The 15,015-nt window shown below is 43.1% G+C and overlaps 1 protein-coding gene across 1 annotated transcript in view; it reads right to left on the minus strand.

The window, feature by feature from the left end:
* Positions 1 to 440: 440 nt before the first annotated feature.
* Positions 441 to 15,015, minus strand: part of FNDC1 (fibronectin type III domain containing 1) — a 76,717-nt gene continuing 62,142 nt past the window's right edge. Inside the window, exons 16-20 of the mRNA XM_075413724.1 lie at positions 9,328 to 9,407; positions 7,193 to 7,222; positions 4,855 to 5,016; positions 3,662 to 3,784; positions 441 to 2,231 (exon numbers count right to left, since the gene is read on the minus strand). Of these exons, the coding sequence (XP_075269839.1) occupies positions 2,116 to 2,231; positions 3,662 to 3,784; positions 4,855 to 5,016; positions 7,193 to 7,222; positions 9,328 to 9,407 (511 nt within the window). The 3' untranslated portion in view covers positions 441 to 2,115. The remainder of the gene's footprint in view (positions 2,232 to 3,661; positions 3,785 to 4,854; positions 5,017 to 7,192; positions 7,223 to 9,327; positions 9,408 to 15,015) is intronic.

Raw genomic sequence — 15,015 nt, forward strand, 5'->3', positions numbered from 1 at the left:
GTTTGGACTTTGCACTATTTTTGATCACAATGCTTTGAGCCTCGTGTCTCAGCTTAATGTAACTTCATGTCCACTTTAAAGTACAACTATCCAAGCCATATCCCACCAGCTTGGCTACAAGCACACTGTGGGAGACCATACCAAGGGTCTTACAAAAGCCAATGACATCCACATTTGTCTCCTTGTGCACAGAGCCAGTCATTTCAATAAAGACTATGACCAGGTGGTCAGGCATGATTTGACCTTGGTAACTCCACACTAGCTGCTAACCACCTTCGTAAGGGAACAACACACATGCTTCCAGTCCCTTAGAAAAAGTTGACACCTACTCTTCGCCCAAGGAAGACTTTTTCAAAGCTAACAATTTGTCACTTTGTCAGATTACTGGACACAGATGACCAGAAAGGATGAAGTAGAAATGGAACCATGTACCATAGGTTTATTAGGGAAAAAAGTTATACTTCAAGACCATATATTTGGCACTGTACTGAAGCAAAAGTATGTGAGAACAATTAAAATGTTAAAACCCAAATCACCGAGAAAAATAAAATGCTTTTTTAATCTCACTTCAGTTCCTTTTTTTTTGTCCCCATACAATTTACAATAACTAGAGGAAGGAACTGAAAAGGCCTTAGACCTACACTACATGTAAGCTGGAATGAGAGCGAGAGATGGACCAGACTGGATCTGTCCCCCAGGAACGCTGCTACTCTCCCAGGCTGTCAGAGAATGGCAGAGTCTTATTAAGAAGAGCAAAGGCTGGTGAGACGTTACCATGAAACGGTAAGACTGCGAAAGTTACTCAGTAAAACCATTACAGTTAGATTGCCCAGAAGGACTACTAAAATCCTACGTTACTGCAAGCTTCCAAATGCCTGCTAAAAAAATCATCATAATACCTTTCATCCATGTCAGCTTTTGCTTTCTGATCTGAATGGAAGAGATTTTGGCAGTATTTTAACTGAACTGCATCCCAATTTGTCCCCAGGACAAATCAAAGTCAAAGGAGTTTCCGGCAAGTTGACTCTTGTACTGGTGGCTTGGGCTTCTTTTTTTGGAGGGCAAGTAAGTTAAAAGCAGTTTCTAATTTGCAAGTTACTCAACCCATGCCTCTGCACAGTGAAATGAAGGATACTCACAAGGAATAAATAACATGTCAAGTAAGATGAAAACAGATTGAAGAAAAGTGGCACTGAAAGTTTTAAACAGTAAAGGACAGAAACTTTAACTCATGAAGATAACCTGCTGAATATGTGTTTTTGTTGGACTATACAGTGCCACTCTAACATGGACAGAGCGGTAGATTCCCACTGAACATCCAGTCCAAAGGCTGCCAAGGAAGTGGGACACAAGTCTTTGATCAATAATTCAAATGTTAGATCACTCACAAGAAGAACACAGCTCTTTCCTTGGTTAATATATTGTGCATAGCAATATCTCAAAGAATTAATAGCACCTTTTACATACAAATTCCAAACATATTTATCTAGTGAACAAGAAAAACTCGGCATCTCTAAGCAGTACTTTTGCAGATGTACAGTACTGTATTTATATAGATATAGGCACAAATATCTCAAAGTGAATTTACACTGTGACCTGGTATTTAGTCCAGCAGTGGGCAAACCCACAGGGTAAGTCTTCAGGAGAATATATCGCCTTTTGTGGGCGGCCGGTTACGTGGCACGATTGCATAGGGGAGCCCCGGCAGGCAGGCAGCAAAGGACAGATTAGCATCCCATTAAGCAAGCACAGCATGCTTAGGTTGTTCCTGCAAGATATAAGAAACTTCCAAATTTTCATGGCTAATATAGTTCTAGTCTTCACAGGTTGCGCACATCGCAACCGCCTCTCCATGCCTTAAAGACCCAGAGGAGAAAGGTAGGACACCAAACTCGTGTCCTGTCCCTGCTTCCAAGCAGAAATCGAGCAGCACCACAGATTTAGGCTGGTAAAGTGGGGACCGTGCTTGGCTTCACGGGGGTTTCTTGAGTAGCTGGTCTTCACTGGTTTGCTGCATTTCTCTTTTTATTTTCCCTTTTCCAAATCAGTCGCTCACAGTCCTCTCGTAGAAATCATTTGAAAAGCATGGTCTGCCTAAGACAGGAAAGCAGATGGCTACCATTTCCCTGGGATAGGGACGCCGCACTCATACCAGCCCACGTAGTAATAGGGTGTTGTGTATCCAATGCGTCCAAAAGACACAGGCTCCTGGCGGTACTGGCGGTAATACCCTGTTGGGGGAAAAATGCCCATTCGCATTTCAAAACCAAGACACAGTACTTTAACAAAAGTAACAGAGACAGTGAGAGTCAATCCCACAGCCCAAATGAAAACTTAGAAGCTGTCTGGTAGGGAGTTGCGTCAAAAGGGTATTTGCTAGCCCTGGTATTTGCTTTCATCTTTCTTGAATGGTTGAACTCTGGTCCTTTATATTTCTTGTAGTTTTGATAAATTTTACTGTCCAAAATCTCTTGAACTATTGTGTAATGCTGTGGTCTGGCAAAGCGCTTCTGCATTTCACTCCAAAACGTGGCTATATTTCAGCCGTGTTTATGAAGTTTGCAAGTCAGTTTAAATATAAGAAAGACTCTGGGGCAAAAAATACCATCAAATCGTATTATCTCATAGGGCTCAAGAGACTATCAACAAACATCAGCTTTTCACAAAAAAAAAAAGGTATAATTTCATGCAGTAAATATGGAGTTAAGCTCTTTCTCCCCCTTCTTCTTCATCTGCAGAAAGAATGTGACTGCTTAAAGCATTAGGAGAGGTGCAGCATTCTTCTCTGCATAGCTCGTGCACTGGAACATCTGAAACACTCATGTCTTGTGCCAGTAATATAATTTCTGCGTGCTCTCTATCTCTGTTTCCTAGACCTAGTAATACACATCTGGATTAATCATCCCTCTTTTGAACTGAGAAATAAAGTACTTCCCGGTGATACATAAATATCAGTGACTATTTCAGTTTCTTCCTGGTAACACCACCATGAAAAGAATATCAACAAACAACTTCACATGGAAACCATTAAAGCCAACTGAATAATTTAAATCAATCGACTTATTGAAAAGATTGGCTCACTTTCATAATTGGGTTCATTATGTGAAGCAAGTCGTCACCCTCTTGGCTATGGGAGCTGGGCAGTTTACTCAGAGGAACTCCTTCAAGGTGAGAATTTTCACTCGAAGGGAGGTATGTACCAGGCCAGAACAAAAGTCCTGCAGCCCAGCCTTCAGTCACTCGTCACACTGCTGTGTGTTTTGCATTGAATGAACTGGTTGGAAATCACCTGCAAAAGCCATATCTGCAAAGATGCAGCTGGTCCTTTGCGGCACGTGGATGAGTTTGCACCTCTATTCAGTAAGGCGGATCTTCTAACTGGGAGAAAGGTTTCATAGATTTTTTCTTTCTGTTTTTGCATTTTGTTTCTGTAAATTCTTTGCATTATATGACCCTCTCTTTCTTTCTGTCTCTTTCTCTCTCTCTCAACACCCACAAGTCCTTCTGGGACTTTCCCCACCTACTGCATCAGCAGGATGACTCAGAGAGCTGCCAGCAGCTGTGGACAAAGAGCTCCGTGCTGCGCCCTGCTCCCTACCCCTTAACCCTACGGACCGGACGACAGGCACCTGCCCACCACCCAATTCCCGTGGTGCCGTACCTCGGATGGTGGGCAGGGCTTCCACGTACGACTGAGGTCCTGTTCTTCCATCCAGGTGTGAATCCACAAACTGGCAGTGGTCCTCGCCCCTTCCCCAGCTATCGCCAATGCTGTAGAAGGTGTCTGAAGGGTGATACAGACAGATTGTTTGACTCAGCATTTTTTTTGTTTGGGATGCTTTTTACCACCAGGAAAACAGATGTGGGAGCAAGCAGGAGAAGTGCTACAGTGACAAACACAGTATTACCAACGAGCAAACAGTGGCTGAAAAGAGTGAGAACACTACCTTTGCAGTATGGAAGGAGAAATTATGGAAAAGAGCAATGGGTTATAGCTTAGTAAGGAATATTTCCCATTTTGCAAGTCCATGGACTCTGCACCACAGGTAACAGGTGGAGGGAATTTAAACGGAACCAGTCATTTCAGTATGTCGTAAGAAAGTAAAAAACACTCCTTTTGTCAATACCATGAGTTTGACTGCAGCCTCAGATGAAAACTACAAACCGTGAAGCTGTTTCTTTAGTAGATGAGGTGGGTCCTGCTGCCCTGATTGTTTCTTATTGTATATTCAAACAGTGCCTTTAAACTATACAAATGCATTGCAACAAAAATAACACATCACCTTAACCTGAAAAGCCATTGAGATAATCCCAGTAACCCAGATCAACAATATGGAGAGTTTTCTTCATTATCTCTCAGCAAATACACTCGTGTAAGAGCTACTGTTAACCCTTAGGAGCACTGCTCACCCACTCACTGCAATACCAGCCTTTCTGCCAGCATTCCCCACTCCGATCTGCCCTGGGGATCTCTCGAGTGCGCTGCTCGCTCTGACTGTGTGCAGCTGGGGCTCACCTGCCCATGGAGCAAGCGTGGGACTTCCCACGGAGATGTGTGGGGAGCAGAACTTTGTTCTCCCAGTACAAAGCACATTGCTTTCTCAGGACACAAAACCACACAGGCTTTTCAAGGGAAACTTCCTCCTGTCCTCTGTCTAAAGAGTTCTGCTTGAAAGCTAATGCCAGGGCATGAGCGTAACGCAAAGGCAGGGCAGCTCAGCTACCATGTCGGACCTTCTCGAGAGAAGGACTCCTGGATAGCCATCACACAACTCCTTCGCAGTCAAGGTGAAGAAAGTGAGAAGATGGAGATGACAAGTAACCATATATCAGGAAATTAATCTTGGTGCCTACCTTTCAGGTCATCGCTGAGGTAAATCTTGTACCTTAAGGAGTTGCAAAGAACCACTCCTACAAACTTGCGGTACCAAGTTCGTTTCACGTACTGCTTGCCACTGCAGTCTGAATAGGTGGGGTCGTACTTAAAAGTGAAGGGGATCCAGATAGGCTCGCCACCTTGGAGAAAAAAAAAATTCAACATTAAGGACAACATTAAGGCATTTCAGCCTGAGTTTTGCTGAGGTTAACATCTCATAACACATTTTACAAGACATGCCGCAGCAGATTAATGCATAACTTTTCTATATCCACTAATACTAATTCAATAACAAATATTATAAAAAATATTAAAGAGAATTATTAAATCCCTTCTAGGCACTAGACAATAACTGTTAAAATGATCAAAAAAATATGATCTCATGTACTGAACCACAGTTTTAAGTAAACAAAAAGTCTCACTGTTTTTTAGTAAGACATCTTCTCTACCTAGTGATACTCAGTTTCTTTTCTAAACAGAGCCTGATCTTAGGTCTGAAAGTGACATTGTCTAAATACGGTCACTTGCACTTTAACACTAAGTATGAAACTTAACCCTTCTGTTAAAAAGCAGATGTTAAAAAATCTGCGGTGACAGCCTGTGTTGTAAACTGAAGTCTGTTCTTGCTATTTGGTTAAAAAGATCAAATCAGAAACGTACTTTTCGGTTTTGTTTGCCCACATTACATCGGAACAGATGAGGTTCCAATAACCGACAAGAGAGACCTTTCCTGGGGAGCTCTGTCCAGAGCACCGCTGCAGAGAAGACTCCTTAATTGTATCACAAAAGACTACATATTCCTACTGCCTTGCCTGAATGTTTGCTTTTTATTAACCAAGACAAGATAATTTCTTTTGAAATTGCTGTTGTAGTAATGTATATAAAACTACACAAAAAGTTTCCAGTGTGATAACTAGCGTTTTTCTCTCTAGCTACAGTACAAAGCCCTGTTTTTGCTGTGTTATTTTGAGGTGGTTTACAAACGAGATAGATTGAAAGTTTTTTCTGTTAGCCATTCTTCCTCCATCTCACTAGGCACATGGATCAAATCCTGCAAATACTTGTATGTGAGAAGCAATCACTGATCAGTAGTTCTCAAAACTCCACTGGTATGGACACAAATGTGACTGGACTGACTTCTTACTGCTGTGAATAGCCTGCTTTTGTCCATCACTTTTACCCACCTCCAAAAACCCTGAAGGATAAAACTAGCATGTCCTGTAAGAGCTGCACTGGATGTTCAGAAACTCTGAATTTCCACAGATTACCAGAGCTCTGCCACCTCTTTTTGGTCTATCTTATCTCTACCACTGCAGCTACTCAAAAATATTTTCTCTTTGTCCAGCTAAAGCAGAAAATACAAGTGCAAAAGCCATCACCTTCCAAAACCTCCTTTCCATGAACAGACCCACAAAACAACTGACAGCAAAAAACCTGAAGGTGACCAGGGACATGGGAAGGCCACGGCTCTCAGAGGCCTCCCACGCTGACTGCCAGAGACGTAGCGTGCTCTGCAATATCTGTGCATCATCAGAGACATCTGAGAGGACACGGAAAAAACAGACTAACAAGCATAATAAAACATAGAAAGGAGGGAGACACTGGACATTTTTTTCACGAACAATGTAGTAAAAAAGTCCCAGAACCAACCACTTGAACTGCCTACAAAAGCTGACAGAGCGTAATAACCATGAGGTCTTTTTTCCTGCTTCTTTCCCCAGAGCACACGCTGCCTGGGGTTACCCTACCAACGTCCATGCCAGCAAGGTTGGTCCCAGCACCAGGAAACCAGCTCTTTCTGGCTTATTGCAAAGTCAGTAGGCTTGGAAATGCAAAGCGAGCTCAACAGCTTGGTGGCATATCCCTGTCATTCAGGCCAGTCACAAATCCTGGAATTTTTTTATAATTTATAGGTGTGTGATGATCAGTATAGATGAGCCTAACAATTACAGACAGCAAAAAACTGATCCCACTGTCCAAGCTATGCTCAGGTAACTAGGGGCCACAGATGCAGAGGCAATACAGTTTAGTGCTTATTACTAAGCAATCAAAGCTGTTGTACCAGGCAAAAGATGGGCCAAAATCAAGTGCTTAATCTAACACCTCTTTACAAGGTTTTTTTTCAAAGACCAGAATAAGGGATCCTAAGACAGAAAACATTTTTTTGCATTAGCACAATGAATCAATGAATTACTACCTGTTCTCACTTAAAACTGTAACTCAAACTGCCTGTTAATATGCTTTGAACACCTATATTGTAACTGTTTTGCACAGGTTTTATGCACTTCGTGAAAGAAATAGCTAAATAAAACTTACCAGGTGGTCTGACAATGAGGAGAGGATTGTCTAGAAGAATGAAACAAATAAAAAAAAAAAATCAGTATTTTGTTCCAAACCTCGTTTTATAATATGAAAGTTACAGTGTCACTCAAGAAAATGTCAGTTGCAGAGGAACTACCTTTAGCAACATTATAAATGCAGGAGTCACTTGTCTTATCGATTTGCAGAGCTAATGAGTGTTTGTCATTCCACTGTTTTTCTCCATTGATGAAATTCACCACAGGACTGTATATTTGTTCTGATACTGTAAAAAATTCTCTTGAGAATAGCATCGAAGTTCAAAGCCAGCTTTGAAACAGATTTCCTCCTCTCAGAAGGTCCTCAGAGCAGGAGGACAGTTTCAATATAGGCTTCTGAATACATAGCACAAGTTACACCTGCAGGCATAACTTCCCAAGGGAAACGTAACCTACCTCTTGTATGCAAATCTTGGTCTCAGACATCCGTCACGTTATAGTGCAGTTGTTTAGTGGTATTCATGAATATCTGAAATCTATCATTTCAACTCTTTCTGTCGTAGTGACAGAATTTTTGCAGAAGCCGCCTGGGCAGTGCAGGGTGCATGGTCCACTACCTCAGGAGCTTCTGCTCACTTGAAATACTCTCTTTTAAAGAAGGAAGAATGGAATAGGTGTGGAGTAAGGATAACAAAACAATATGATCTAATGCATTAGCTTGTTTGCATTCATTACATTGCAGTTGCTCTCATCTCTTAACTAGCCCTTATGGTGCATGAAATACCTGAAGAAAAAACACAGTGCTTGTCTACTGATGGGGAAGAAAAATGCCAGGGAGGTTTAACAGTTTGATGAGAGAGAACAACGGTTTTCTGTTTTCTTCAGTGGGTTTCCAGGGGTAAGATCGAACATTTTCAATAAGCTGCTTGATCCTATGATGGAATTCTCTATTGAATATTCTCATCAGCTCAAATCTTTCAATTGCACTAGAAGATCACTCTGAACAAACAATTTCTGTCTCTTCAGACCTACCCCATCACTGTAACTATACGATCTGGCTTTAGATTTAGCAACTGCTTTTGTACTTGTGCCAGCTGGAAAGCCACCTCTGGCAACATGACAAATGAAAGATCAATGCTGCAAATCTTTAAATTTGGTAGATATAACCTGTGAAATAAAGCTCACAAGGTAGCTGACTTTGGATAGGAAAACTAGGCATTCAGGCCTGTATACTCGCAGCCAGCTAATCAGGAGAACTCCCTGCAAGATACAGTATGCCCTGTTTGTCCAACGTTGAACATTACGCCTGGACTTATACTTCAGCTGCTTGCCCCTTTAAAAAAAATATGAGTATGTTATGCAGGACCATTCACTTATCTTGCATATTTGCCTCCGTTCTGTGAAGACTTATTGCCATGGTTCTTAATGGAGCTTCTGAAGTGAGCTCTACAAGTTGAAGTCAAATGAGCAAAGGCAGAGACTGTGTAACCCCCATGTTGTCACAAGGGCAAAATTTGCAAGGGGCAACAGACCTTTTACTCAAGTAAAGACTGAATAATTTTGCCTTTATTATTCAGTGAAGTCATTGGCCTCTGGCTCAATGGAAGATAATAATAAGAAGAAACAGGTAAAAATAGCTTGATTTGCATACTATTTTTAGAAGGGGGTGTTGCCCTTGAACACACTATTAGCCCTGTGAAAGGGCAGCATGCCTTCTAAAAAAAAAAAAACGGAGAACTTTGCCCATCTGATAGAAAAATTGTTTGCTATATTTCTTCCAGAGACAACCACTTCCAACTGTTCAGCTGTTCACAATTAGGAAGCTAATTTACTAAATGTTTGGTCAATCTATCAAAGACATCAAGCTTCCCATTGCTTCTGTATTGTTGAACATTAGTAGTCTTTTGTATTTTAAATTCAACTTCCTGCTCCCCTGAAGCTCACTTTAATGTCACTTGTATTTTCATAGTGGCATTAGGAGTGCATATTATTTTCCTAGCTTTACCAAAAACAAACAATTAACCTAAAAAAAAAAATCTCAAAAGCGGCAAGTTCAGGATAATGACCACATTACCATGTTGGTTTCAGTCATTGCCCTGCCACATCTGTTATTATAAATTCAGCTTTGAGATGAAAATAAAAAGCAAAGCGTACCAGATTCTGTGATAAATGAGACTGAAGAGCTAACAGGTCCATAACCAAAGGGATTCTTTGCTTGGACTTTAAAATAATACCTGAAACAAAAAGAGAGGGAAAATAAGACTAAAACATTGATTCCACTGCAATGGCTAAAATATAAATAATACTAAAACAGGGTGGGGATCAAAGTAGCAGAATTCCACTGAGTTCAGGTGTCCTTTGCATTAAATGGAGTTGGATACTCAGCCAGGGTACAAGCTGGCACTTACAGACAAATTTCTCCTTTTTGCAATTGCTCACACGCATATTTTTGGATACTTTATTTTTATCATCCCCCTTCCAAAAAACCACACACAACTACACTGACTTTATATGAAATGAACAATAGTAACAGACTAAAAGAAAAAGTTGCAAGGAAATTAAATTCTGATCTCAGGAACAGTTTTAAACCAGATTAACTTCTACAAAAGCAGTGGTGTGAACTGCAAACTAAAACTAGATCAGATTTACAAGAAATCAGAAGCTAAGCTTTTGACCTTTCTGTAAAAGCTCTAGCAGCATTAAGATCAAAACATCTGAGTAATATGAGCAAGTTTCACAGGTTGCTTTTTTGATTTCCCAAAGTATTTAAATCACATGCTTAACTTTAAGCACATGATTCACCACTAGAACTCCATCCTTTGCTCGATAGCAGCAAAATAATTCTCACTCATAGAGAAGAATGTGTAAGCACATTTTCATTTCATTTCCAAATACAATGATTTTAGTTGATGCCTATCCTGACATTTTTTCCCCAGATTAATGTTTTCTTCTTTCCTTTTTTTATTTGTATACAGTCCAGAAGATACCAATTAGAATGGAAGATTACTGTAAAAAGTTCCAGCACAGCATTTTTAAAGTGCCTGAGTTTAGGTTTTCCTTTCTTGTCTGCCTGCTCAATTTCACTCTTGTAATGAAATTAAGAAAAAAATAACCACGCCTCTGTAATATCCACATAGCATTTGGATCGTGATTTAGCCTCTCCTCCAAAAGCAAACATCTCCAAAAGCTCCACACATGACCCAGGTAACAGGGCGAGCCCTTAACTCGCGGGGACAGGTGCCACCGAGCGCAGGATTATCTCCCATGGCGACGTCCCAGCCGAGTGGCAAGACTGACACTCCTTGTGAAAGTCAGCCTGCCCCATTAAAAACATCAGGTTGCTCCTGATGGCAAAGCTCTCCCCATCCTGCACAGGAACCTGCCAGCGCTGCTCCGCTGGTACAGCCCATGCTGGGCTGAGACAGTGTGGATCACAGCAAAGGCAGCCTGACACCCCTGGAAGCTCTTGCCACCCGGCGCAGTTTATGCACCAAGTGTGGACACCATCCATACTAAAAACTTCACTCCTCTTTCTTCACTTCTGTCCACAAGAAGTGATAGTAGCCCTTGCAACTTAAGAGTGTAACGTGGTTTAATGCCATGCAAGATGCTTATGTTTCACAGCCTACAAGGCAGCAGGAAAATTCAACACGATCCTGTTGCAGAAGCTTTGCTATTTTTAGTCTGCCACTCAATTTTTACCATGTGCATTTTCCTGTACCGTGAGATGTAGCTGTTCCTCAAGGACTTGGCCACAGAGCAGACCCTGGAGGTCGCTCCTGGAAGGCCCTCTCTGGCCTAAGCACCAGCTAAGCACATACGAAACTATTCACACTGACAAACTACAGGGGACACAGTTGAACCAGCCCTTTGGCAAAGGTGAATCTCTTTTATCATCAGAAAGAATGCCTTTTTTCATACAAAGTGACCTACTTCGCCTTAAAAGCAAACTGATCCATATGAAAAGACTGAAAATGTGCAAATTACATCCACTTCTTCAGCAGAAGGGTGGCAGTCATGTGAATGCACAGTTTTTCAGTGAAGAAGGCCAGTTATCTCCTAAGGAGGTGCCAGGGCATCTTCTTGTTCACCTCCTTTAAATCACGGGTGAGTCCTCTAGGTAAAGGGCAATGTCGAAGCCACAGGTATTGAAATATTCTGGGCTTCATCCCCATGGCACGAGCTTTACCTCGTCTCTGTGCCAGACCTGGTGCAGACACGTGGTCAGACCCTCTGCAGGACATGTTCCCACCCCTGCATGGTGGACGTGCCCCCATCCCTGCTGAGTCCCATGGCTGACACCAGAAACTGGCTCCGCTCCTTCTTTCTGCAGCCAGTTCTGCCTGTAATTTAAGACTACACAACGCTCACAAAGGACTCGCAGCTTTCTTTTCAAAGGCACACACACACTGTGGCAAAAAGAAACCACGTAAAATGGTGAAATTTAGCAAGGCCATGTCTTTTGCTCATTCCTAGCACAATCCTCTTGCCGGCAGAAATATTTGCCAGTGGTTTCAGCTGCTGGCCTTGATTTCTTGAGTGCAGCTTGTGAGTGTTTAGCATGGCTGGAGAAAGAGGAGAGGGGAGGTGAAAAGCCTCCCCTGTGCTCCTCTGCTTCTGGCCACCTGAGCGGAGCACGGCAGCCTGAGCGCTGCTGTAATCCCCCGAGTTGCCAATGCTCTCATGGGACACCTGCACCCATCCGCACCTCCTTCACCCACTCGCACCTTCTCCACCCGTTTTGGTGGTGCAAGGCTGACCACAGAGCAGCGACACAGGGCAGCAACTCCTCACGCCGGCTCCTGAAACAGCTGCAACACAGCACCGAGCTGCACTGGCTTAGCCCAGCGCTTGTTGTAACTACTTCAGAGAAGGAGAAAAATGTTTTCCAGCCCACACCTTTTCCATAATGCTTCAAAGCATGATGAAAACACCTGTACAGATGCCTGACTTCCCGTGGCTTCCAAAGAGGCATTTGCAACATGGCAGCACCTCCTGAGCATCCCTTTCAATGCACTTAATATGTGTGTATTACTGCTGGCTTCAAAACATTCCCATGAGAAACTTCAGTGCCGTGATCCACATCTGAAGTAGCAGAGAGCAGCCCAAGAAACTCATGCTCAAAATGCACCTATTTAAGTGGGGAAAAGCACGCAGTTTTGTAGCTAATGCGTAATGCAGGAACTGTTTACCTACGCAATCAGGGCAACTGTGCATTCAGGTGTCCTGTTACGTACATAAAAGCTTGTCAGGGACACACGATTGTTCAAGATGCCTGCCTGACTATCTGGAAAAAACAGCGATGAAGTTATGAGTAGGTTTTTCTTGGCTAAATTGGAAAATTAGTTCCTAATCCTTTATATATACAAGAAGCCTTTAGTGGTGCCAGAAAGAGCGCCAGGTCTCACAAGTTACTGACCTGTGATTTAAACATAGATGATGCTATGATAGCTGTATTAAGAATGTCAATAAAATAATGCAGTCAGGATATATTTCTTTCTCAGACATGACAAATAAAAAAGAAATTGCCAAATCCCTGCTAGGTCCAGGCAACGGAGATTTTCATTAGTCAGAATCCTTCAGCTGATGAATTTGCCAGGAAATCTCAAATCAGTGTAACTGAACTGTTCTTCACCACAGAAATACATGAACAAATTTTGTATTATAGAAGTTGATTGTGCTCTGATTACACTTTGCTTAGGCAGAATTGCGATGAACTGTTACCAACAGGCACAGAAGAATCACAACTGCAAGAGATGCAATACCGTTCGCTGTTCATTTTCAATACAGACAAGAAAAAAGCTTTCCCTCCCAAGAATAAGTCTCCTTAGAGATTTTATATACCTCTTCTGCTGACATATCAAAAAACGACATAATAAACTGTAATGGGGCAATGAATATGTAATAGCTTTATTCATTTAGACTATATGACTAATCATATCACAATACCTGTCACTTCGAGCAAAATGATTTTATGACTTAATCCAAGGTGTCTCCCTTCTGCTGGATTTAAATAGCTGGCACTCGCAGCCACAAAGTGAGATAATCACTCAGCAAGCTAATTAGGGAAGCAGCTGTTTTTAAAAAATGACCTAGCTGTCCATGCCAGCACGCCTTCAGAGAGGCTGGAGAAAGGATTAGGGACCCCCAGCCCTGCAGCCGTCCAGTGGCAGGCTGTGATGGTGGGACGCCTGCCAGCCATGGGACGCCAGTCGGCACCATCTGCATGTGCTGCTGGTGGCAGGGCAGGAGCCACAGCACTGCGATGGCATGCTGGCCACAGGGACGGTGGGATGTCTGCTCCTGGAGCTCCCTCAGTGCTAGGTGGGATGGGCAGAGGGTACACGCAGAGTGGCCAGGTACCCCTCAGCGCTGGGTGGGACGGGCAGCGGGTACACGCAGAACACGCCGCTGCTGCCCATGGGAGGGGAACCAGCGTGCCTGACCCAGTGTCTGGGAGGGAGAGGCACATGCTGCCCCGGGAAGGGGAGGGGATGAGCCGACATGACAGAGCCCCACAGACCCACCGCTCAGCAGGATTGGTGGATGAGGGGGGAAAGAGGCTGGAAGGGGGTCAGGAAGGACAGGCAGGTTTCCCTGCCATGAGCACACGGACAGGGCAGCAGGGGCTGAAACCCTCCCCCTACAACTGCACCATCCCTCCAAAAGAAGAACACATAAATCAGCTCTTTGTAGGTTCATAGGCTAGTGTAAAGTGCCTCCTTCCACCAAAAATGGCCTAGCACTACATCCATCATGAGTAGTCACAATAAACGTTATGATAAGACACTAGAGCACACCTGGAAGAGCAGCTTCCTACACAGCTGGTGTGAGGTAGGTATGTGCCACACGGGTCTACCGCTTGCATAGGACAAGGGTTTCACTGACACCTTACCTCTTTTGTGCTGCTCTCGTGATACAGAGCAGCCAGCTGTGGCTGGTGCTGCATGTTGGACACACTGCAGCTTTGCTTTAACAGAGATGTAGAAAGCAAACAAGAAACTTTTGGTGCATCTGGCCCCCAGAGCCAGAAGATTCAGGCTCTGTCTGCAGATGTGAGCCTTGAGTAAACATATGAGAGCCTCCTATGTAATATTCTGTACAACACTGGAACCGGTAGCAGGCACTGTGGGATCAAAATGTCTCTGGAGGGAACAAAACCCAAGTGGACAGGGAAGAAGATTTGATGAGACATGGAGATATAGTGGTAAAGGGTGGTGTTTTAAATCATGAGACTATCTAGCCACTCCCAGCAGGCACTGACACAGCTTTTCTGCAAAAAGGCAGGAAAAAGCCTAACAATGCTCAAGCAGGAGATTGAAATGTTTATGACAAGGATTATAATGTTTGTGACTGCAGGAGACTGGATTTAGTGGTTGAGCAGATGCTGTCCAGCCCTTTGCCTCAGTCTTCAGTGACGGCTGAGAATTAAGGTTAGGGAAGGGACATTGTCCAGACTGCTGTTTTTATTTAATAAGGTTTAAAGTAAATTTAGTGTTTACATTCACTTGTCACAAGGAAGCAGCTCCTGTGCCCACTGAAGCTGGCCAGAGTTCTACTAATGGAAAAACTTCCACTTCTCAAATGGAGGTTAGACTAGGCCTTGGAAGAAAACTCCTGACATGGGTTAAACATAGACTTCCATTTTGTTTGTAAAACCTAAACACCTGGCAGACATTTTCAAAGGTACATTGACAGCTTCAAATCTTCTATGGGGCTGACTTCTGCCAAGATGCCAACGCATTTCTGATACGCTGTGAATGCCACAAGATTGCACCACTGAAAGCCCCTCATGGGACACCTAGCAGTCAAAAGCATCTGCATAGAGTAAATCCGACTCAA

Source organism: Opisthocomus hoazin, chromosome 2 (assembly GCF_030867145.1).
Source record: "Opisthocomus hoazin isolate bOpiHoa1 chromosome 2, bOpiHoa1.hap1, whole genome shotgun sequence".
NCBI classification, from domain to species: Eukaryota; Metazoa; Chordata; class Aves; order Opisthocomiformes; family Opisthocomidae; genus Opisthocomus; species Opisthocomus hoazin.